Here is a 25,003-nt window from a genome sequence, read left to right on the forward strand (position 1 = left end):
CTTCGCAAAGAAAGTGGTGGAATTCTCCTTTCTTGGGTCATTTAAAATTAGAGCAACTGAAGAAGAGAGGAAGGATGGTTCAGTGGTTAGGGTGCCAGCTTGGAGCTCAGATGATGTGGGCTCAATTCTCTGCTCTATCAGAGATTCCTGTGTGACCTTGGACAAGTCACTTAGGGCGGGTCTACACTTAAAACGCTGCAGCGTAGTGCTTTAGTGAAAATGTTACTATACTGAAGGGAGAACTTCTCCCGTTGGCGTAGTTAATCCACCTCCACGAGAGATGATAGCTCTGTCGATGGGAGCAGTTGTCCCGCTGACATAGCGCTGTCTACACCGGGGATTAAGTCGGTATAACTGCATTGGTCAGGGGGTGGATTTTTCAGTGTAGACCTGGCTTTAGTCGCTCCATGCCTCAAGTTTCCCATCTGTACAATGGGGACAATAGCACAGCCCTACCTCACAGGGGTGTTGCGAGGATAAATACATAGAACACTGAGGTGTTCACTCTAGTCATGGGGGTTATGGTTGCGTGTGCTCACCCATGGAGCGCCCCCTTGCAGCAGTGTGGGGTATTGCCGCTATCTTCCATGGTTTCCTGCCTGCCATCAACTCCAGGTCTTCTGTGGTGCAGCCCTGTGACCAAGTTACAAAGTTCAAACCCCTTCTGGGGTCACCCAAACAAGTCCAAATGAATCTGGATAATTTTTCTGCCCCCTTGAGCTACTGAAGTCCTTTCCTTGTACTTGCAAAACCAGTATCTCAGGGCTTCCCTGGCTGGAGCCTACCCTGCCCCTGTAGTGCACTGCCTCCATTATCTCTCTCTGTCCCCTAGCCTTGGGCTCCTTGCAGCTAGAGAAACCTGTCTCCTCTGCAGTCTCTCCCCTCGCAACTGAGTTCCTTCAGTCTACTTATTGTGGCTTAGTTCTGCCCGGTAGCCAATTGGCTACTCACCTCCCGAGGTGCAGCGCATGACTAATTGGGTGTATTCACTAGCCTTGCAGGTTAGGGGGTTAAGCCTCATCACAGGGATCATATAAGTACCTAAGGTAGATAGATAGAGCAAAAGAAATCCTGGGGGCAGAGGCCCCAGCCATGGCCAGGGTGACCTTAGTTCCACCTCTAGAATTCTATGAAAACAGAGTCATGGCTATGGCAGTGAGCGATTGGGTTCCTGCACGATCACATGGACCCAGGGCTATGCAGAAGACGTAGGTTTAGATCAGAGATCTTTCTTTTGTCCTCTGGTCTGGCAGCATGTTCAGAAGCAGGGGGTGCTTTCACCACTAAAGAGGCCTCTCTAGCCAATTAAAAACAGTCATGAATAAGTTCCAAAGGGCTGGTCCTTGCCCAAAAGCAGGATGGCAGCAACATGTGGCCTCAAGAAGAGTGAGAATGAAAGTGAAGTGATGCTAAAAAATGCCTGGGGGGTGGGGGTGGGAGGGGAAGATCAGTGGACAGACCCCCTTTTCTTCAGGGTGAATTGGATCGGGCTCCATCTTGCTTTCAATGTTGCAGCTCGGTACTGCATTAAGTCTGAACCATTCTTCTACAAAGCATGGCACAATAAAAGAGTGAAAGCCCACTAGTTGTCTGTACAACCTAGGAATGCAGCTGGCAATGAAAAGACAGCTTGTGGAAACCTGCCACTGATTTGACTGTCTAAAGCTTATCTATGTTAATTTCACAGTGTTTGGTATATCAGCAAAAGGGGTCATGTTTGCAGTTTGATTGCATTTCTAAGCTCAGTCTTTTCTGTCTTTTCCGACGGGTCAAGACCAAAGAGACAGACGCATGACAAGCAGACATGAAAGGCACAAGCAAGAACAGAGTTCATCCAAGTCTTCTGTCCCGGAGAAAACATTGAAAGAGAAAGGTAAAGAGGCAAATTATTTAGGCTGAGACCATGACAGGGATTAAAAGGGGCGGGGGGGGGGGGGGGGGAAATGGACAAAGGTGCTTAAGAAAATGTCCAGTTGGCAAAATCTCATGTTGTTTATTTATACTGTACATTATACACATGAACTCCTGGGAACCACAGTCAAGGATCATGGTCCATTGGGCAAGGCACTCTGCAGAAAAGTAACAAAGGCAGTGACATACTGGAACTGGTGGCCAAAATAGTTAAATAAGGGCAGGGGTGAAAATTTGATGGCGGGGGGAGGATGAGATAACAGTAGTAGCATAAATTGGCAGAAAAGCAGAAGCTCAGTTTCAGTGGTCTGCTGATAGGAAAGCCGTGTGGTCTATCAGATAGACTGAACTCAGGACTGAGCTACTGGGGTAAAAGTAAAAGATTAGGAGCAGTTATAGTCATTTGAAATCCCCTGGGGTGTTTTGCAGGGATATTGGTTACACCCATGGCCCAATTACGACACAGATGGACTCTTGGGTAAGCAGAATGGAGTTTTCTCTGGTTTCAGTGGGGTATGGTCTGAGTTACTTTCTCTTCTAAACTGTTGTGTTGCCACACTATTAAAACAGCTGACCAGCTACACCCCAGAAGTGGCTCTATTTAAGTGAGGCGTGACATTCTGTCAGGCCTGGTCTACACTTATCAATTAGATTGACCTATTTACAGTGCTCAGAGCTGTGAAAAATTTCACACCCAGAGCGCCGTAGTTAGGTTGACCTAACCCCCAGGGTAAATGTGGGTAGGTCGATGGAAGAATTCTTTGGTTGACCTAGCTACTGCCTTGGTGTGATTGATCAACTATAGCAGCAGAAAAACCCCTTCCGTCGATGTAGGAAACATCTGCACTCTAGTGCTAACGTGGCATAGCTGCCGTCCCGCTGCAGCCTGGACACCCTCACAACGGTATTTAGAGGTTTAGCTGCAAAGTGCTTTCAGATCTGTATGCACAAGCTGCTGTAGATGTTCAAAGTATTATGACCGTAATAAATATAGGTTGGACTTTCCAAAGGCACCTGGGGAGGCTGAGCAGTACATTTTCTTATGCTCCATTGACAATCCTTGCCATAGGACGATCCTTGCCATTTTTAGTAATACTTTGCATCCAAAGGGATTTCTGAGTCTTACTTCATTAGGGCTTGTAAAGTATTTGGTGTTCCTTAAATCAAAGGTACTGTAGAAGTGCCAAGGACCATCACCCCTATTTTACAGGCTGGGAAACTGAAGTACAGAGAAAGTGGATGATTTATCCACGGTCTTGCCACAAGTCAGTGTTAGAAGTGGGAGTTTTAACAACTAGACCACACCCTCTCCTCACCTCTATTTCTAAGTACAGCATTTTATTGTTGAAATCAAGCCACTTTGCCCATTTAATGCCACCATTTTGGTTTGGAAACCGCTGCATTCAAAGTCATAGCACTTGGTGGTCGTACTGCTGAAAAGGATCGGGGAGGGGGGCGCGGGGGGGGGCAGTGGACCACAAACGGAGGATGAGTTCTCAGTGTGATGCAGCTGCAAAAAAAGGCCAATAGGATTCTGGGTATATTCACAGGTAGTGTTTGTCAGACACAGGAGGTAACTGTCCCACGCTACTCAGCACTGGTGAGGCCCCAGCTGAAATAGTGTGTCCAGTTCTGGGCATAACAATTTAGGAAGAATGGGAAGAAATTGGAAAAAGAGTCCCGAGGAGAGCAACAAAAACGATCAAAGATTTAGAAAACCTGACCTGTGGGGAAAGGTTGACAAAACTGGGCATTTTTAGTCTGGAGAAAAGACAACTGAGGGGCAACCTGAGAACAGTCTCCCGATACGTTCTATACGCTATAAAGAGGACAGGGACCAATTGTTCTCCGTGTCCACCGAAGGCAGGAGCCCGAAGTAATGGGCTCAATCTGCAGCAAAGGAGGGCTAGGCTACATAGAACTAGAAGGGTAGGTAAACTCTGGAATAAGTTTCCAAGGGACGCCCCATCATTGCAAGCATTCAAAACAAGTTGAACAAAGCCCTGTCTGGGGTGGTTTAGGGTTACTTGGTCCTGCCACAGTGCAGGGGGCTGGACTTGCGGACTTCTGGAGGTCCCTTCCAGCCCCACATTTCTAGGATTCTATGAAACTTTGCAGGAAACGAGCAAGGGATACTCGATGTGCAGATTATTTAAAGCAGGGGTATTTAACACCATCAAGAGTATAAGGTATGTGACTTCAGAAAAAAGCAAAAGGATCCCTCATCTAACACTATGCAGATGAGGTTATGAATGTAGTAGAGTGGTGCATTCTGTTACCAAAGTGCTATTTAAAATGCATGAAATACAAAATAATTTTCTTCTCCCTCCATTTTTTGTTTTAATGGATTGCTTGAAAAATGGCTTGATCTTCCTCAGAGACTGGGTCATAATAAGACCATGCTATATGAAACATTCATCATTGTAACTGCCAGTGTCAGGATGTCTTTATTGGCCATTAGTTTCTGTCAGTGAAGAAGCCAGGCCAGGGCTAAGAAGAGATGAATGAGGGGTCAGGGGTCAGAGGCAAAGTACTTGGGAATTTGATGAATTTTAAATTTGCTGTAGTTAACAAAAAGTTAAGTCGCAACGGCTATAAAATATTCATCTGTTCATAGAAAGCAAAAAATAATTGCAGAATATTTAAATTAAGATGGTTTCCTTCTGGGCAGGCACCTTCATCAGGGATTCAATCTGTTCTCAGATTTTGACATAAGTTTTTGTAGTTAATAAAAATTGTGCCGATTAAACAAAATAAAGATTTAATTGAAATTAGACATCGCTGGGGGAGGGAAAAGGGCTTAGAGCCTGTCAAGGTTCCTCCCCCACTCTGAACTCTAGGGTACAGATGTGGGGACCTGCATGAAAACCTCCTAAGCTTACTTTTACCAGCTTAGGTTAAAACTTCCCCAAGGTACAAATTAATTTTATCCTTTGTCCTTGGAATATCCACTTCCACCACCAAACTCTAACTGGGTTTACTGGGAAACGTAGTTTGGACACGTCTTTCCCTCCAAAATCCTCCCAACCCTTGCACCCCACTTCCTGGGAAGGGGTTTGGTAAAAATCCTCACCAATTTGCATAGGTGACCACAGACCCAAACCCTTGGATCTGAACAATGAAAAAGCATTCAGTTTTCTTGCAAGAAGACTTTTAATAGAAATAGAAGTAAATAGAGGTAAAGGAATCACCTCTGTAAAATCAGGATGGTAGATACCTTACAGGGTAATTGGATTCAAAACTAGAGAATCCCTCTAGGCAAAACCTTAAGTTACAAAAAAGACACACGGACAGAAATAGTCATTCTATTCAGCACAATTCCTTTCTCAGCCATTTAAAGAAATCATAATCTAACACATACCTAGCTAGATTACTTACTAAAAGTTCTAAGACTCCATTCCTGTTCTATCCCCAGCAAAAGCAGCATATAGACAGACCCTTTGTTTTCTCTCCCTCCTCCCAGCTTTTGAAAGTATCTTGTCTCCTCATTGGTCATTTTGGTCAGGTGCCAGCGAGGTTACCTTTAGCTTCTTAACCCTTTACAGGTGAGAGGATTTTTCCTCTGGCCAGGAGGGATTTTAAAGGGGTTTACCCTTCCCTTTATATTTATGACAGAGTCCTTTTTAGTTTTTGTCTGTTGCATTTAGAGAAACTCTAACAGGTATTTAAGTTCTAAAACTGCATACTAACAACCACCACCCGCATTTCTATTACTGCAAAACTATACAGAGGAATAGGCCAGACAGTTGATTCATTCAAAATATCGATGAGTCTCAACCCCCTGGCTGTTGCTAGAGTTTGCAGGTACCACTTTGGGCGGTCTGGTCAGTAAGCCGCCCAGAGTAACTACAGGGTGCTGCAGGAAGTGATGTCAGTCATTCCTTGGGTGGTGCTCTTCCTGTCTCCCTAGCTACATGGACTGTGACGTGCTGAACGTTAGCTACGCGGATTTGTTTTCTAACATAACCCAGTTGTCTAGCAAAGAGGAGCCCAGGAGTTAGTGGTGAACCCGATGCTCCAGAATGGCGCTAGGGGGTTGCAATGAGTGTGTGTTGCAGATACAGGGCCAGAAGTTCTCCTGGTGTAGATGGGCGTAGCTCCATTGAAATCAATAGAGCTGGGCCCAGTTACCCTGTTTAAATATCAACTTCAAGATACTGGGCCAGCGTATCTGACTATGCTAGTGTAAAATCCCTTAACTAGCCAATCTCCCAAAAGGCTGCTTTAATAACGGGCCCGATTTATTTAGTGGAATTTAGAAAGGCAGTGAGGCGCCTCCTGCCTCCCAGTGAAAGCCAGTGGGGGATGTCTACACATGGAGCAGGGGGTGTGATTCCCAGCTCAAGGAGAAATACTCACTGTAGCTGTGGCAGCATGAGAGGCTAGCTGCCCCAAGAACACGCCTCTGGTGTCGAACGTACCCGGGGTGGCTCTCTCACTGCTTGCTTCTTCGCAGCTACCCTCTGTTTTTAGCAAGCTAGCTCGATCAGAGCTAGCAGGAGCAGTTCTCCTCCAGCTGGGAATCACATCCCAGCTCAAAGCATACACGGATCCGTGGACGCTTTAGCTTTTTGCAACTTGGCATCTATCTGCATCTTTAGCTGCCTTTGTAAATCTGGCCCAGTGTCTATTTCACCTTAACGGAATCGTCCCTTTCAAACCTCTTCATAACTTTGTTACAAACTTTTGTCCATAGAAAACTTCAGGGGGTCTTTGGCATGTGGAAAAAATACGTCTGTTTAGCCAACTTCACACACTGCTGATGAGGTGTTTGGTACAAATACATAATTATGCTGGTGGGAGTATTGGCATCCCCTGAATATAATCTGAAATGATGAAGTCAAACTTTGATAAATGTTGTCTATTAGGTGACACCACGTATTAAGGAAGAATTATTCATTCGTGCCTCATGCTGCATCGTTTATTTTTGCATTATACACAGCCTCTCCTGCTGTACGGCTCATTGATTCTTCTACACTGGATCCTGCTGATCCTCACCTGTTTAAAAATAAATGTGTTTACTCTAGTGAGGTTGAAATAATCAAAAATAAAAATCATGGTCCCATTAAACACCTACGGTTCCCACCTCGGAGGTGCAAAAAATGGGGCATCTGGGATGATTCTAAGCACTTATGACGGGACAGCTGGAAGCATATACTGAGCACCCTTACAAACTTCCCCAGACAGCTGCCTCAAAAAAAGCACTGACTGGGGAAAGCCAGGACAGGTGGCAACGCTGTTAACACCCCCAACACCTTCTGCAGCCCATTGCGTCCAAGCCCCGGCTGCACCTGTCGATAGATACGGCTTGGGAAACTCACAAGCTTTTCTTTATTTAGTATCCTCAAGGATTCAGGTAGTCTCAGGTTTCAGCAAAATGCTTTTAACCGTCACAGGAACATGATGGAAAAAATAGGGTTCAGTCTCATATCTGGAGAACCGCTTAACTCTGTCAGTCCCCAGGTCTCTCTCTAGCCCACTTCCTCTTACATGCCTGCAGGTGCCACAAGATGGCGCTATCCCACCCTGTAAATGGGCCCGAATAGAGAGTGTAGGTTGCAAATTTGAGCGGCTTACAATTTTTTTTTTAAATAGTCTGATGAATGTCAAAATGTTGATGAAAAATTTGGACTAGCTCTAATTGGAACCTATTGTCCCCCCTTTCCTCCCAACATCCCGAGTGTGGTCCCTTGAAACGGACTTATGAGAAAGTTAGAAGTGCCCCCCCCCCCGGCTTTTTATTTTTTAAGCAAGCCCCATCTGTATTTTGTTTTCCAGGATCCAAACGGATTGGTGCTTCTGCATGGCGAGAAGGTCAGAAGCTGGTTAAAAAGTTGCTTGGCCCACCTCCTAAATGTACAAAGCTGGGGAGCACACCTGAAGAGCAGACCCCTAAAAATGATTCTGGTACAGTTACCGGTAACTTCTGGGTTGTAAGGAGCAGGGGAGAGATCCTGGTCTTTTATTTTGGTAAAGAAAAAGAAAAAAATAGTGGCTGAACACCGCTTCAGAAACTAGATGAAACAAATTGTTTCTTCAAGGTCATTAGGCGTTCCCGAGATTAAAAATGGCTACAATTCCCCAGCTCCTCACTTAACAGCCCCCTGGAACAGTTACAATATCACCTGTCCGCTGTGGAGATGTGGCCAGTTGATAGTGTCATTGTGTTTGAACCGAGACCTTAGATGGAGTTATCTAAAGGGCCTTTTGATAAGGAGTCTGCAACTGCTCTTATGTATTCAATTGTTTTTACATGGAAGGTCCATAATCCACAGATCATTCATATAGCGGACCACTGCAATGTCAAAAAAAGAGCCCCTACAATTCTGACTTCTAGTAAAAACCTGCAGTGATTTTCAAGCTGCGCTGAGGTTTTACTGCTAAGTAAACTCCAGAAAAGCCGGAGTTATAAATGCAAATGCTGACAGACTGTTAGCGGAAAGTAGATTTTGTGACTGACATGTTCGATACAGAAAATGATACATTCCAAAAGTAATAAACTGTTGCTTTAAAATGTTTTCGCAGAACCTGGTAAAGAATTTATAGCAGCCCCACAGATGGAACAAAGCTCTAGAGAAAGTGATGTTCCCGGTGGAGGCGATCACATGTGGAACAGCCTTCCGCATAAAAGCTGTCAAACCGCACCTGGCAGATCCACTGAAATTGCCAGCAATGCACTGACCAGAGATGCAAAGCAAATACTAAGGGATCTACATTTGCAAAACCAATCTTGTGAGAAATACAGAAGTACAAAGCTGCAGAAAGATACCACAACAGGAAGGGCAGAAGATCCAAAGCCATATCCAGAAACCTATCCTTCCTCAACTGAAATCAGCAGCATCACTCCCTCTGATTACAGCACAGAAAAGACCAGGTCCTTGTTAATGAAAGCTGGAATAGAGCCAAGAAATTGCAGCAGGGGAAAAAGTGCATCTCTTCCAAGAAGTAAGGGTTCAAACCGCCCAGGACGGAAAGTGTCCGAGAAGGAAAATGTTAACCAGTCTGCTAAGAAGAGAGTAAACGTAGGGAAAGCCCACACCTACAGCCCAGAAGAAGTGCATGAATTTATGCACAGAAAGATTGAGGAGAGAAAGAAGAAAAACCTAGAAGAGAAAAAGTCTTTAAAGCAGGCCAGAGAAACAAGAGCTCAGAGATTGCAAGAGTTGTACAGGAAACAGAAGGAAGCTTTTGCAAAGAAATCATGTTCTGGGGTGGCACAGACTTTAAACAGGGGAACTGTTCCGGCAACACAAGGTTCTCGGTATAAACTTGCCCAAGTAAGTACATAAAAGGAAGATAAATGAACAAGGATGGTGATAGAGTGAAAATATATATATATAAAATCCTGACCAGCTGTCCTGTGTTTGGAGGTGATTTTAAGTGTTTATATAAATTGAGTCCTATCACAGGAATTCAAGTTCTGATGATGATGATGATCACTGACTGCGTGGGTTGGGTATCCGTAGGGTTGGAACCCTTGATCTTTAGGTGCAAAAGCATAAGCTTCCACTGCTTGAGCTGAAAGAACAGCTTCATTACTTGGCATCTGTAGTTGACTCTTATCTGATTATGTAGGCCAGCTATTAGATGGGGTGAAGACCAAGCAGTATTTTATTGTTCCATAGTTATTTCGCAATTACATTAATTGTTGTTCCTTCATTTCAGGAACAGGCAATGAAAAGGAGCCTGGAAAGGAATTTTATGGAGTGGGTCCATAAAACATCATATGCTTTATTGAGAAGTGAGGAGCAGGGAAGAAGGTATTACATGAGCCACCGAGATACAAAAGTGCATCTCTTCAGCCCTTTCTCTAGTGTGTCCTGGAGATTTGTCATAAGTGTTCTGCTTTAAACTGTAATGAATAAGCTCACTGGTTACTCAGCAACAAAAAAGGACTTCGAGTCTGATGTGCGAGGTGCTGTCAGTCCCCATGTTAAAATCTGCCTCATCACATACTAATGCAAGTGAAATGGTTGAAGTCGTTCACTGGGAGCCAGGAGTTCTGTGTCTGTGGGAGAAAAATGGCCTAATCTCTGTGTGCCTTAGTTTACCAGGCTGTCAAAGGATGATCGTGACATTTCACAGGGAGGTCATGAGGCCTAACTAGTTATTGCTTGTAAAGCATTGTGAGATCTTCCCCAGAAAAGCCCTGGTGTGATTTATTTTGCTGGTAGGTTCGGTCTCTCTCTCTATTATAAGAATATTTCATTTCAAATTAGAGTTTTGTAGAAAAAATCAAACCCATTCCCAACCACGATAGTACTTTGCCCAGTGCACGGGTTGGTTCTAATAATCAGTGACTGGGTTATAAACACAGCACGAGAATCTCGTGCAGTCTAGGTATAGGCCAATATTTCAGCCTGGTTTTATGCTTCATATTATTAAAGACTTTAATTCTGCAGCATTTAATAGACAAGCCTCTGAAGCTCTGTCCTAGATGTTAGCATCTCACTCTACATCTTCAGTCCTGGATTTGTCAAGCATTTTCTAATCTATAAGCATCAATATCTCTCTCGCTCTCTGTCTCATGAGCTGCCTTATTCTGTGTCTGGTCTCTTTGTCCGGTCGCCTTTAAAAATTTGCCTGACTTCTGTTACTGTATCTTACTTCATGCACTGATGTGGGTCCCCCTTTGTATTTAAACAGTGACTTACATCCAAAAACAATTCAGCCACCTAAAGCAACAGAGACATTCGATTTTCCTTCTTCACTGGCATCTGAAAGTGGGTTCCTCAGCCCTTTGAACCTTAAAGACCTGGCAGTCACCCCTTCTCTAGCTCGGTACCTGCCTCCCCAGAGCTTTTTCCTTCCACTGAAAACTGCAAAATCTGGCCTCAAGGCCTCAGCTTCTGAGGACACTTCCAGCCCCCCTCCGTATAGAAATACACAGGATAGAGTGAAGGCCATTCACTCCCTAGCCAGGGAGCTTGGTGAGCGGATTGAGATGGCAACTGAAAGACTGAGGGGAACAAGCAGGCTACAAGATTCTAACGACAATGGAGGAGAGGAACATATACCTTTAGAACCTCCCAATTGGTCTTCTCCACGGTCAAAGCCCACGACACCTAAGAGTGAGGGAAACAGGACAATGAACACACGAACACTCCTGGGTGTTCCAAGTCCTAATGGCTTATGGATTTCGTTAGACCATGCACAGGATAGCACTCTCTACTTGGGTAGCCCCGAAGGAGCAGAAGCCCAGAAAAGGAAGGAGCGGATACAGGCTCTTCTGTCCGACACAGCTACTGTTAGTGAGGAGTTACCATGGAGCTCCAGTTCGGTGATGCATGGGAAAGCCGTGAAGAATGTGTGGAAAGGTAGAGCATGGTCACACAAGATGCAACAGGGTGACTGACATTAGTACTGCGGGAGATTTTCAAAGGCATGAAATGGGAGTGAGCCACTCTGCTCCCATTGACTTTCCATGGTCTGTTTTGCCTTTGAATATCACCCCTGTAGAAAACAGCAGAAACTGGCTAGACTTTAGGGCAATGTTCTGTTTGTACCAGTATGAAGTGAACATTTTACCGTATTTAGTAGAGGCTGGGGCAGTCTGGGTCACCAGCTCTGAACCCTTCAGACTCTGGGGAAGCTCTTCTCAGATCAGAACATCCCAGCTTGGGCCCAGCTCTCATAGTTATGTTATTTGTTTGCATAGCTAGAGGCTTAGCACTGATAATCCTCCCAGTGGAGCCCGAGGGGAGGGAAATGTCTGGCCACCAGATGCTTGGAGTGCTCCAAGACACCAAAATAAATACTGTTCCTACTCTGCTGACAGAGAGGAGAGCTGGGTGCATAAGAAATTCAAGAGATAGGGATAAATTAGATTCCCCAACCTATCCACCAGGTGCTCTTCTTGTGCACATTGAGGAAGTCGTGAGACTCTGGGTGGGACTGGATTGAGAAGTTCACTGTTTGGAAAGCTGGGAAAAGGGTCTCATAGGTTTATTCTCCTCTCTTTGCACCTGTGAAGTTACAGACCAGGGTTCTATTTCTGGCTCTGCCACTGGCCTGTGACACCATATCCCCACCCCATGCCTCAGTTTCCCCCTTTGTACAATGAGAATAATAATGCCGATGCACCTTACTGAAGTACTTGGAGATCTTCGGATCAAAAGAGCTATATAAGAGCTAAGTGCTTCTATTTAAGTAGGGAGAGAAGAACAGATGCAAAACTGGGACCCTTTCATTCCTGTGAAGAGTGTATTTATTAAAAACCTTCATTTGTCTTTTTTCAAAGGTTTTATCGAGAAGAAGGAATCTGAAGTGGAAACATGCCTATTGCGAGGAAAGCCGATAACCTGCAGAGCCTCTCCATCTCCCAGATTCCTCACGAGAAGGTAAACAAATCTGGTTATACTATTCTTTGCTAAATGCTTTGACCACACATAGCTTTAAAATAAATGGCACCAATTCAGCATGGAGTACGAGTGCTCTTTATTCCTTCATCAGAGAATTGCCAAATAGGATGATTTTGACACAAGATCTACAGAAATAGGGAGTCCCCAATTTATACAGATCAGACAGATCAACAGGAACATTTTGACAACAGCCTTTTCAAGAGATGGCCCTAATCCACAAAGTTGGAATCTTGAGCAAAATTTCTCTGGAGTTTAGGGGGGATTGGGATCTGGGTTTCTCAATCTCTCTCCCCGCCCCCACATCTTTTCCTGAAATGGCAACAATATTATCCCAATGCTCCGCAAGGTTCTTCGCTGTCCTGGAGAATGGAAAGCAAAGCAGTTCCAAACTGGTCGCCAGCAGTTCACAGGAATCTGCAAAAGTTTAGAGACCAGAAATTCAAAGCAAAACTCAGCGGCAGAGTTTTGCCTGAATCCTATCAAGCCTGGGCTTGTGCCAAACTCAGCCCAGGAGTTAGGTTTGTACCACAAAAGGTACGTCTGCCATTGGAACTGAGTGGGTGAGTCTCAGCTTTCATGCTAGCTCCCATCAAGCTAGCATGCTAAAAATAGAACATAGCCTCAGCTGTGTTGGCTGTGGGATGGGCTAGCTGCCCCAAGATCTTGTGTGAGGGTCTCTAGAGAATCACAGAAATGTAGGGCTAGACAGAACCCCAAGAGGCCATGTAGTCGATGCCTCCCACTGAAGCAGGATTAAGAATACCTAGATCATCCCAGGCAGGTGTTTCTCTAACCCATATTTAAAGACCTCCCATGACAGGGATTCCACAGCCTCCCTAAGGGTATTTCTACACTGCAATTAGATACCCGCGGCTGGGCCCGTGCCAGCTGGCTTGGGCTAAGGGGCTACTCCATTGCAGTGTGGATATTTGGGTTGGGGGAGCCCAACTTCAGCCTGAGTTCTGGGTCTCTGTGGTATGGAACAGCTTCCATATGAGGAAAGATTAATAACACTGGGACTTTTCAGCATGGAAAAGAGACGACTAAGGGGGGATATGACACAGGTCTATAAAATCATGACTGGTGTGGAGAAAGTAAATAAGGAAGTGTTATTTACTCCTTCTCATAACACAAGATCTAGGGGTCACCCAAATGAAATTAATAGGCAGCAGGTGTAAAAACAAACAAAAGGAAGTATTTCTTTACACAATGCACAGTCAACCTGTGGAACTCCTTGCCAGAGGATGTTGTGAAGGCCAAGACTATAACAGTGTTCAAAAAAGAACTAGATAAATTCATGGAGGATAGGTCAATCAATGGCTATTAGCCAGGATGGGCAGAGATGGTGTCTCTAGCCTCCGTTTGCCAGAAGCTGGGAATGGGCGACAGGGGATGGATCACTTGATGATGACCTGTTCTGTTCATTCCTCTGGGGCACCTAGCATTGGCTGCTGTCGGAAGACAGGATACTGGGCTAGATGGACCTTTGGTCTGACCCAGTAGGGCCGTTCTAATGTTCTCTTCCACCTTGCAGGGTCTAGAGCCTGGGCTCCAGCCCGAGCCCAAACCTCTACACCTCAATTAAACAGCTCCTGAGCCACAGCCCGAGCCAACTAGCATGGGCCAGCTGCAGGCTTTTAATTGCAGGGTAGACATACCTAAAGTGACTTATGTCAGTGCTTAACTATCCTCAGCGTTAGAAAGTTTTTCCTAATATCTAAACTATATCTCCTTTGTTGCAAACTAAGCCAATTACCTCTTGCCCTCCCCTCCGTGGGCATGGAGAACAATTGTTCACCTTATGTTCTGTAGCTAATACTAGCTCTACTGGATCAGATGAATGAAGATCAGGCTAGAGAGAGCCTCCCTTATATACTAGCATGTCAGGCTACTTAGAAAGTGGTGGGCCCAATCTTGCAGGGTGCTGAGCACCTTTGTCTCTCATTGATTTCAATGGAGTTAGAGCACCCAACACCTTCCAGAAGGTATTGCAGGATTTGGCCCCACAAGACTATGATCTTCCCAGTACAATTCAATGATTACCCACTAGGGAGAGCTATTAATCTACTGAATCCTTTTGAGAGACTTTTCCCCGTTTGCTTTTCTACTCTCTTAGGTTTTAAAAGCATTGTGTGCCAGGTTGTTTAAATTAAATTATAGAAGGAAGATCCTTTGTTTCAGGGCCATCCTCTGAGGAGAGACAATTTCTTTAAGCAGTTGCATGGTGCACGTGGAGGGCCCTATGGTGTTAAGAAGCCAGCTTCTTTGCGTGACTGTTGATGGCTTTTCCCCCCCTGCATGTTTCTTGATGTTTTCTTCTGAGCCACACAAAACACTTTGATTACATGAAGGACTTTCATAAACTTGCAGAGGCACCAAAATTTCAGCGTGCAGATTGGGGCACTATCCCAGCGTAGCTAGTTATCGCAGCATACTTCGCAGTGGGGAGCACACATCAGACCTTAACTTGCAGCCCATTACCTCTCCGGATTCCGAGAGGTAACGAGCACCCTCAGCTTCCCAGCTCCTCCTGTGTTCAGGCCTCTTATGTGCAGTACTGGTTTACAATGGTGCCAGCGGCCCTGACTGAGCCTGCTCCACTTGCCCTGCGCCCGGATCAGTGCAAGTGGAGCAAAGGGTAGGGGCATGCTGGCAGCATAGGGCCTGGTGGGCCAGTGTGCATCTGGCACCTGCCAGTTTGCAAACAGTGCCCTTGCACTGGGCGGAGCAGGGTTGCTCCCGCCATGCCACGCCCCATTGCCCCAGGCCAGCCCCTCGCTCCAGGGATCGACCTCCCCACGTCATGTTCCATTGCCCCCATGGGGGCCCACAAAAGATTTGGCGTCCGGCCCACAAAAGATGAATCCAGCCCTGCTTGTGTGTGCATAACGCCAGCTAAAACCAATGGGAATTTTGCAGGCAAAAGGGAAATTCATTGCTTAAGAATCCCTCATCAGAAATCCCTGAAAATACTAAGCCCAATTGTCCGAGTTACAATCCTAACCTTAACTCACCTTTTCCTAGGTTTAGGAAAACTTTAATGCCAAGCTTAACATTCAGGTCTAGAGCGCGTCTATGTCAGTAGTTGATGGATCTCTGCTTATTGACCAATGTCTGTATTCTTAAGCCAAGCTTCTGTTTGGTATGTACAGAAAAATTAGGCTGAAAGTTCTGGAGTTGAAGTTAACAGTGGGCCCAATCCTGTGAGGTGCTGAGCACCCTCAACTCCAAACAATTTGGGGTGGGATTTTTCCAGATGCCTTACGGGGCTAGATGTCCAACTCCCATTGAAATCCCAGTCTTGATTACCTGGCAGGATTAGAGCCAATGGGTCTTCCTGATCCAGGCAGAACTCTTACTCATGTTAAATAATTGTGTCAAGTGTCATGAACCATTGATTTCCTCATGGTGATTCCTATTAGAATGTAGAATGATCTCCAAAGGGGATGGGAAGGGAATGGGGGCATTTAAAACCATCCTGAACAATGTACTATGATTTTTGTACTCTTATGCCAAGCACCAGAGACATACATTGTTTACCATGCATCATGCTTAGTTCTATAAGCTTACTTTTGTCTAAAGACATTACTTTTAGGGTGTTTTTTATCCCAGAGATGTTAAGAAAAGTAAAATGTGGATCTTCCTTCCTTCACCTCTCCTCCCCTCCCCCCCCCCCGGCCACAGAACACACATTGGTATAACATATGGCATTGACAAAAGTAGACTAAATTGATTATCTTTATGAGTACCTAGTTAAATCTCTACTGATCTCCTTTTTGCAGAAGATTAAAGAGTGGTTTAGCCAATTGGATACTATAGATTCATTTACAGTAATTGTTTTCACTCACTTTACTCTTGACGTTTGGGAGGGTGGGGGAAGAGAGAAATTATGATTACTGTAGATTTAGCGATGTGTGTGCACACATTTGTGTGTATTATCACACACCACACAAATGTAAGTTTAATTAAAGAGGGAGTGTGGCTGAGAATGGCAAATTTTGGAAGCTACACTATGAACATTCTTTATAAAGTTGATTAAATTAATGCGGACTCAGATTTTCCCATCAGCCTTACATTCAATGCAGGTTTAATGCAGATGGTGGTACACAGAAAACTCCTGGCTTGTAGAATATATTCTGTACAGTGGGAGCTATTTGTATAAAGAGACTTCATTGTGTCATCAGTAGGGCCCTACCAAATTCACTGTCCTTTTTGGTCAATTTCACGGTCATAGGATTTTAAAAATCGTAACTTTCAGGATTTCAGCTATTTGCATCTGAAATTTCACGGTGTTGTAATTGTAGGGGTCCTGACCCAAAAAGGAGTTGTGTGTGTGGGGGGGAATCCCAAGGTTATTGTGGGGGACGGGGGTTGTGGTACTGCTACGCTGGCTACTGCGCTGGAGAGCGGCGGCTGCTGGCCAGGAGCCCAGCTCTGAAGGCAGAGCCACCGCCAGGAGCAGCCAGAAGGAAAGGTGGCATGGTCTGGTCTTGCCACCCTTACTTCTGTGCTGCTGCCGGCAGGTGCTGCCTGCAGAGCTGGGTGCCCGGCTAACGGCCGCTGCTCTCCGGCCGCCCAGCTCTGAAGGCGGCGCAGAAGTAAGGGTGGCAATACCGTGACTCCCCAAAAATAACCTTGTGACCACACCCTGCAACTCCCTTTTGGGTCAGGACCCCCAATTTGAGAAACACTGGTCTCCCCCATGAAACCTGTATAGGATAGGTTACAAGCACACAAAAGACCAGATTTCACGGTCCGGGACACTTTCTTCATGAATTTGGCAGGGCCCTAGTCATCAGTATAGACTTAACTCCTCAATCCCCACAGGACAGAGCACTAACAAATATACCCCTGGATTGGCCAGGGATGGACTAGGAGACTCAACTCTTGTCCCTAACTTGCAGTTCCCAGAAAAAGAGAAGGATTTTGCATGGCTGCAGCAGGGATCCTTGAACCAGAGTGAGGATCAGAGCTCCAAGTGTAGATTCAGCATTGCCTGAGACAAAGTCAGCATTTGCTTTTCCCATTCTTGACATATTCCTTCTCCTTACTGGGGAAGAGAGGAAGTGCAGCATAAGACTAAGGGCCATATCCTGGCCTACGTTTTTCATTGGACTTCGAAACCACCAATACGATGGGCCAACGTTACTCTCACTTTACAAAGATGTAAATGAAGAGTAGTTGCATGAGGTGCTGGATTTACACTGGTGAAATAAAGCACAGTTTGGCTGTTTGCCTCAGGGCCAAATTCATACCCACAGGGTGCGTATACTGGGAAGAAAGCAGAAGAAAGGCAATATTTGAAGTGTGTGGGATGGGATTTCCAGTATTAGATTCTATTTCAATATTGAACTGCAGCATGATCTACCAAAAGGGAGACCTGCTGCTCTTCACATGCAAGGTGGGGTCTGCCATTCATACAGTAAATGCCTTTAATACGGAACAAGATTCTTCTAAGAAGATTGTTTACAGTTTTACTGATCAAACAAAGTAAACAAGAGGGAAATGGAAATTGGAGCGAGAAATCTGGATAGCTCAGCTTACTGAAGTTATGAACAGTAATTACTGGAATTACTGAAAGGTAAAACCTCTCCTTTGTGTGCATCAACCATGTTCACAAAGGTTGTACTGATTCCTGTTCCAGTGGATCAGTTGCAAGGATTATGCAGCAGTTACGTCACCCACGTACAGCACAAAAGATCTGGAAAACAAACCTCCTCAAAGGGAAGCATGGTTGCGGATGCTCTGCACCTCTCAGGATCAGGCCCATTAAGCTGTGGGGTCTGTTATTTTCATCTTGATGCCCTGGGATTTATATGCAACTCTCATTCACGCTAATGGAAGTGAGGTGCAGAAATCCCCCTGAATCCAGATGGGAATCGACCCTCAACTGTAATTGACAAACACCAGACAAAGTAGAAATAAGATAGAGTGTGCTGATCTCCCGAACAATGCAATTACTGAAAAAGCAGAGCTCCGTTTGTTTAACAAGCGGAGTCAAGGTCCTTATGGCATCACAGAAACGCTTTGACCAATAGAGGCCTTCACACAAAGCATCACAACCCTGTTGCGATCGCTGCCCTGAGAGATGAAAGGAACTGTGTATGTACAAAATACGGCTACAGTTGGACTTGAGGGATGGAAGGCAGGCTGTGGTTGTGGGTAACGCTGAGCTCAGTCCATTGCTTGCTGAAGAACTTCTAGTGATGGTGCTGTATTGATAATAGAGATGAAGGTGCAGAAGGTGGAGAATATAAAGAGACACTCACTCCAATCCTGCCCTATAGCACATAGCTAAGATCCTTCATTTTCAGTTTAAACTGATTTTTACCAAAAAAATCCCAGGTTTTACAAAAAATATTACTAGGCCCCCCCTCCCATGTTTACCCTACTTTTGTATCATTAAATATATAAAAAATAACTTGTTTTATTAGGAAAATACAATCCATTGCGTGAGATCTATGTATTATGATAATAGATTAGTCTGTGTGTATATGCAAAGCTGCCTGTTGCCGTAAGACTATGTATTAGTCTGGAAGATACACGCAATAAACAAACAGGCGCGCACGCAAGTTCTGAAGTGCATAGGCAGCTGAACGTACTGATGAGTCTCACGCCCACCACACACACATTTCAAGATAACGGTTTAAATATTTGACACTAAAACGGGAAGGAAACAAAAATCTATATCAGAATACACTTCAGAACCCAAGTTTAAAAACAAAAACAGGAGAAAAGGATGAAGTTGAGTGTATGCCCTGCAAATGGTGTGGCCCAACCCAATTATTAAATGTAAATATTTATAGGCTAATAGTTCTCAGTCTACCACAGTAAATTGTTTATTCAAATGAAAAGTTTTATTTGGGGAATAGAGATATATTGTTTTCTTTAACTCAGAGGTGGCAATGTGTTTTGAGTTCTGCAGCAAGCCAAACTGAATTCTGTTCAAAGCATTAATATTTCCCCCGTTGTCCTGTCCATCAAATTAGACCCCAATATTTATCCAGAAAAATTCATCGTTTTTTGCACTGATTTTCACCTCTTTTTGTTGTAGTTGTTGTCATAATAAACACTGATAAACTCCCAGGAAAAAATGAAATAAAATAAAACTTGAAAACGAAGGGCCCTACACATAGCCTAGGCAGCCAGTCTGTGTAGTGGGGAAGGAATATCTCATGCAGACCCTCTTACCCGAAAGTGTTTGGTCAATACCCCTATAAACAGGGCCTTGTCTTCCTCTCTTAGCCAGTGGTGGACTAGACAATAGGCGGAATCAGGATGCCTAGAAATTAGAGATGGGCCTAGATCAAAATTCTGGCTTTGAACCACCCCAAACTTTGGACTGCTTGAAATCAAGATCCTAATTTTGCAGCTTGGGCCTGTAACGCCAACATAGATTTATATAAAAGAAAGAAGAGGCATCTCTTCTATACACAGTGATGGGAAGAATCAGTGAAGTGACGAGAACAGTCACCGTGCCCAGGAACAAGGGAATCAAAATTAAGACAGACACCCAGCAGGAAAGGTCCCACTTAAAATCCAGGAATAACGGGAAGAATCAGGGAATTCATCTGGGCACCTAGGAGAAGTAGAAGGGTCTTGTATCCTGCGATAAAAGGAGGAGAACGATAAAATCCTGTGATAAAAGGGGGGAAACAGCCCTGCCTAGATTACGTGCATGTGACTGTGGGTGGGAGAGTCGAAGACCATAATGGGTGAAAATCCTGGCCCCAGTCGAGTCAATGAGAGTTTTGCCCTGGACTTCAAGTGGGCCAACATCTGAGTATTTATGTGTTAGGCTGTTACTGAACTAGGGTTGGGTGAATAATGATGAGCCAAGTTCTGCTCTTAGGGCCAGATCACACCATCGGTTATTTTTCAAGCTGAATTCCCTTTGAGTTAACAGACGACAGATATAAAAGTTTGAACTATATTTTCCAATAAAGAAACGAGAGAGATCGTCTCCTACAAGCCATCATGTAGTAGTGAGGGGTAATTAAATAGACCAGGGCTGGTCAGAACTTTTTGAACAAACTGAGTCTTAAACAAAAAGTTTTTTTCAAAAGTGAATGTTTGCAGGGCTGGCTCCTCAGCGGGTGGAAATCAGGACAGTCCCATTGCAAAGATGTGCTGATTTATATGAGCTGAGGATCTAGCCTATCAGGTTTGAATAGGTACAAATGAAGACCACTGGCCTTGAAGAGCTCCATTCATTAACAAATTGCACGTCACTTCCACAGGATTTAAAACTCCTTTTCCGCAGTGACTCTGCCGTGCCCCTTTCCCCTCTGTTTGCGCTGAGATCTGTGCCCAAGGCTTTGATCCTGCCCTGCACAGGTGCTGCAGTGCCAGCCTACATGCAAGTTGAAAGACAATGAGCTGAATGGGCATTGCAAAGCAACCAGGCCCTGCATTGGAGCAAGGCTGCATGGTCAGCCAGTCACCCCTGCCGAGCAGCAGGACCGAGGCCCAAGAGGAGAACACATGCCTCGGTGCCTCACTAATACCAAGGAGGCCTGTGCTGAAGTCCATGCATGCTAAGACACACCCACTGGCCTATGCTGTGTCCCTTTGACTGCGCACAAGAGCTCCCGTACTTGTGCCAATGGCTCCTGAGTAGCTACCGGCACTTCCACTTGGTCCGGAGCTTGTGCTCTGCTACGTACCAGGCTCAAGGCCACCATGGCAAGCTCCCTGTGTACATGGCCAATGCCAAGCTACGTTTTCCATTCAGCTACCCTACCATGCAGATGGATGTAGGGTAAGAACCAGGAGAGATCACCAAGTGCTCTTCTGTTCCCTGCTATCACTATATTCCCGTTAGGGCCGGAGCCTGTCAACAGGAGTCTTTCCATTGCGTATAATGGGAGTTTGGATCAGGCCCTTGATCTCCTCCCTTTCTGAGGCAGGATATGTCCTTTCCCGAGTGATCCCTAAGGAAGCCGTGGAGCCAGTTAAACTGGCACAAAATGCAAATACAGAGACCAAGCCCCAAGTATTTGTCAGAGACAAATATTAGAATTTCTTCCTGAGAAATCCCCTGCCACCTCCCCCTACTCCATTGTACCCACTTTCTGAAGACAGCATCCACGGCACAAGTTGGTAGGAGCCGTTCTACTCGTTTTAGCTATTTCTGGGTCATTCTGCACCAGGAAAAACAAAGAAAAGCTTATTAATGAAAAAAATGAAATGGGATTTCCCTAAGCTGATTGCTGATAAAAAAACCCCATTTCCACATTCATTTTTTTGTACAAAAACCATCTGTCAATATTTCAGCCTGCCTCAGTCTCCCGGCCTTGTTTAGGCTGCTGCTAGATCAACAGGTGCCCATTTTCACGCGTTCCTTCCTAATCTTTTTAGCTAAGCTTTGTGCAGGGTTTTTAAAAACATTCCCAGTGGACCCTGTGTCCATGTAGCCAACGGGCAATGAGCTGCTTTGCGCTCAGAGACGTGCAGCTCAAATCCAGGTTAAAAAGCTGCCTGACTACTAAGATGTTGGACAGGATTGCAGGAAAAAGCAGCTCATTGGGACCCCATAGGCTGCATTTTGACAGGATTCACCATATTAAAGCATTTACACCGATTGCAGGACTTGGCTGTGCCTTTGCCATGCTCACCGCAAGTCCTAGAAATGTGATACAGAGCGCTACTTTGCCTTTCCATAGCACCTTGCATAAAAGCATTTCAACGAGCTTTGCAAACATCTAGGGTGAGGTTGTGCAACCCTGACTCATGGTGGTGGAACAAATACTCCTTAATGTGAGCGTGGATTGCACAATCCAGCTCTAATGAATTAAGCCTCAAAACAGTGAGGTGGTTATTTCCATTTTCAGGAGTGCTGAAAAATCCAGCTCAGAGCAAGTAGTAATTTGGATGGGTAATTAGGTGCCTCTTTAGCTTCTCCATCATCATCAAGGTACAGGAAGGGGGATTTTGCACATTGGCAGGTATGATTTTTGGTCCAACTTTATGTGAAGCTTCCATTTATAAAAGAGCTAATAAACAGACAGACATTTTACTAAATGGTTAATCCATTGTTACAGAGTCCAGCAAATTGCTTATAACCATATAGAACACTTTGTAGTGGTATGTTTATAGCCAACTATAAAACGCTCTACTCATATCTGTATCTCTGTTTATAATATTTGTTTGCTAATGAAATCTAACCAGAAAGTGTGACTTTTTTTAAACGCCAATTGTGCCGGTCTGTTTTATAGTTATATATAGTTATTCCTCCCCATTTTGTGACTCTGCACCTTGGGCAAGGTGCTTTACCTCTGCCTCAGTCTCTCCATCTGTAAAATGGGAATAATGATCCATAATGATGGTCTAAGGACTGTAAGCTCTTCAGGACAGGGACCATCTTTTTCAGATTGGTTGTGTGTTTGTATAGCACACATAGCATAATGGGGTCCTGATCTGGGCCTGTAAACAAATTCCTTACCTCACAGAGTTTACTCATTCTTGTTTGTAAGGTGCTTTGAGATCCTCGGATGAATCAAACAGTCCTATTGTTATTACAGCTTGAAGCCATTTTAGGCAGCAAGATTCTATAGTCATACAAAAGATTTTCTGCGTCCATTTCTGTATTCACTATTTCCTCAGGAGATTTTGTGTGGGAGTTTTAGTGACACTACACATAGCTTTCATTCATTTGCTTCCCCAAGGTCCATTGGGAAATACAGACTCAGGCTCAGCATTGAATGGCAAGTTGACACAGTGGGAAAAATACATTCCTGGTATAAATTTTGATATAAATCTAAATTCTATTGATTTAATCCAAGACAAATTTGGCCCACTTTATCTTGAGGTCAAAATATAACCCTACTATATATCTTTTCTTGTTAACATAATACAATGTTTGGAAAGATTTCTCTCATTCACATCTGTCATTCAGCACATTTTTGTTGTTGGCTTAATACAGTCCAGAGAGAAAACCAGCAAATCAAGGGAATCACTCCATATTTGATGCTCTTTCTGAAGCTCAAAATCAAGCGGAAATTATTTCATCCTCTCCTAGACGAAGTTTCCAAACATCTCTCAGTCATGGATTTGAATCCCGCACTTCTCCAACCAGAAGGATTAGGATGCAAAAAGAATTTGAGGATGACTTTGGTAAGACAGCATTTAACAAAGTAGTATCCCAAAATGCAGTAGTTAATTCATTACATTTCTAAGGCAGTTGACAATGCCATCATATGTTCTCTTCTGTCCTGCATTAGAAAAGTATTATGGGGCTTACATTGCCATTTGGGACAAGGGATAGTCCAGGGGTTCTGAAACTGGTGGTCATGACTCCTCAGGGCGTTGCAAGGTTATTACGTGGCGGGTCGCAAGCCATCAGCCTCCACCCCAGTCCCCGCTTTGCTGCCAGCATTTATAATAGTGTCAAATATTTTAAAAAAATGTGTTTTTAATTTATAAGGGGGTGGGGGGGGTCACACTCAGAGGTTTGCTGTGTGAAAGGGGTTACCAGTACAAAAGTTTGAGAACTACTGGGATAGTCAGACAGTTTTTAAATTTTTGATGTTTCAGCTAAAACGGTCATTGAAATATCAAACTTTGGCACAAACACAAAAAAGGAAAAAAAATTCCCTCTGTCTTTTTAGCCAACTGTAGCTGTGACAAACATGCCCCTGATTGCGATAGCCTACATTGTTGCCATATGCTTTTGTAACCCCTTGAGGCTTCATTTGAGGATCTCAAAAAGCTTTACGATTAACCCTCCCAACCCCCTATTTGGTACATACAGGGTATTGTCCCAGTTCTGCAGCTGGGGAAACTGAGGCAGAGAGCTTTTAACCAAGTGAACTGAGGTCAGTGGCAGAGTCAAGAGCTGAACTCAGGATTGCTGGGGGATTGCCAGGAAGAAGGTTGTCACTTTATACTCTAAATAAATGTTTGCATAGAGACAAGAGAAAGTTTGTTGCTGAAAGGGTTAAGGAGCAAACAATAGCAAGCCTGCCTTTGTCAGAGGAGACCTTGGCTTCTTTTGCCAAACAGCAACAGATGGTGCTTTGTTTCAAGGGCTTTTCAGAGACAAAAGAACAAGATCAGATAATCTTTTTCCAAAGAGGGTACTTTCAAAAAGCCCTTGCTCTTATCAAGGATGCTTCATTGTTGCCCCCACAAGATTTTATATGCAATATTGGTGGGTGAGCAATCAACATTATTTATTCTGTCTCTTCCTCAGCCTCCAACAAATAGGGAGGGCGGTTTAGATGCTTGGTCACTAAGTCTCTTGTCTGCAGAGTTTCCCATTGAACATTGTGTAAAGAGTTGTCACTTTGGATGGGCTATCACCAGCAGGAGAGTGAATTTGTGTGGGGGGGTGGAGGGTGAGAAAACCTGGATTTGTGCTGGAAATCACTTTAGATAAGCTATTACCAGCAGGACAGTGGGGTGGGAATAGGTATTGTTTCATATTCTCTGTGTATATATAAAGCCTGCTGCAGTTTCCACGATATGCATCTGAGGAAGTGAGCTGTAGCTCACGAAAGCTTATGCTCTAATAAAGTGGTTAGTCTCTAAGGTGCCACAAGTCCATTGAACAAAGGATGTTTCAGTCATCCGGTATTAATGGATAAGGGCCCTGATTCTGCAGTCTCTTGATCAGCGAGGAAAACACCCTGCCACATATAGTGCATGAGTTGAATGATAGAAACTTCTGCCTGGCTTGTATATACAGGAAGAAGTCTTTGCAAACCCCCAGCATTTGCAGAGGTTAAGGG

At 44.5% G+C, this 25,003-nt stretch overlaps 1 protein-coding gene across 1 annotated transcript in view; it reads left to right on the plus strand.

The window, feature by feature from the left end:
* CCDC187 (coiled-coil domain containing 187) overlaps positions 1-25,003 on the plus strand; it is a 71,228-nt gene that overhangs the window by 8,537 nt on the left and 37,688 nt on the right. The window contains exons 7-13 of the mRNA XM_078849074.1: positions 1,775-1,873; positions 7,690-7,818; positions 8,437-9,188; positions 9,577-9,671; positions 10,558-11,228; positions 12,152-12,251; positions 23,197-23,387. Of these exons, the coding sequence (XP_078705200.1) occupies positions 1,775-1,873; positions 7,690-7,818; positions 8,437-9,188; positions 9,577-9,671; positions 10,558-11,228; positions 12,152-12,251; positions 23,197-23,387 (2,037 nt within the window). The remainder of the gene's footprint in view (positions 1-1,774; positions 1,874-7,689; positions 7,819-8,436; positions 9,189-9,576; positions 9,672-10,557; positions 11,229-12,151; positions 12,252-23,196; positions 23,388-25,003) is intronic.

The sequence above is a fragment of the Lepidochelys kempii genome, chromosome 16 (genome assembly GCF_965140285.1).
Source record: "Lepidochelys kempii isolate rLepKem1 chromosome 16, rLepKem1.hap1, whole genome shotgun sequence".
NCBI classification, from domain to species: domain Eukaryota; kingdom Metazoa; phylum Chordata; order Testudines; family Cheloniidae; genus Lepidochelys; species Lepidochelys kempii.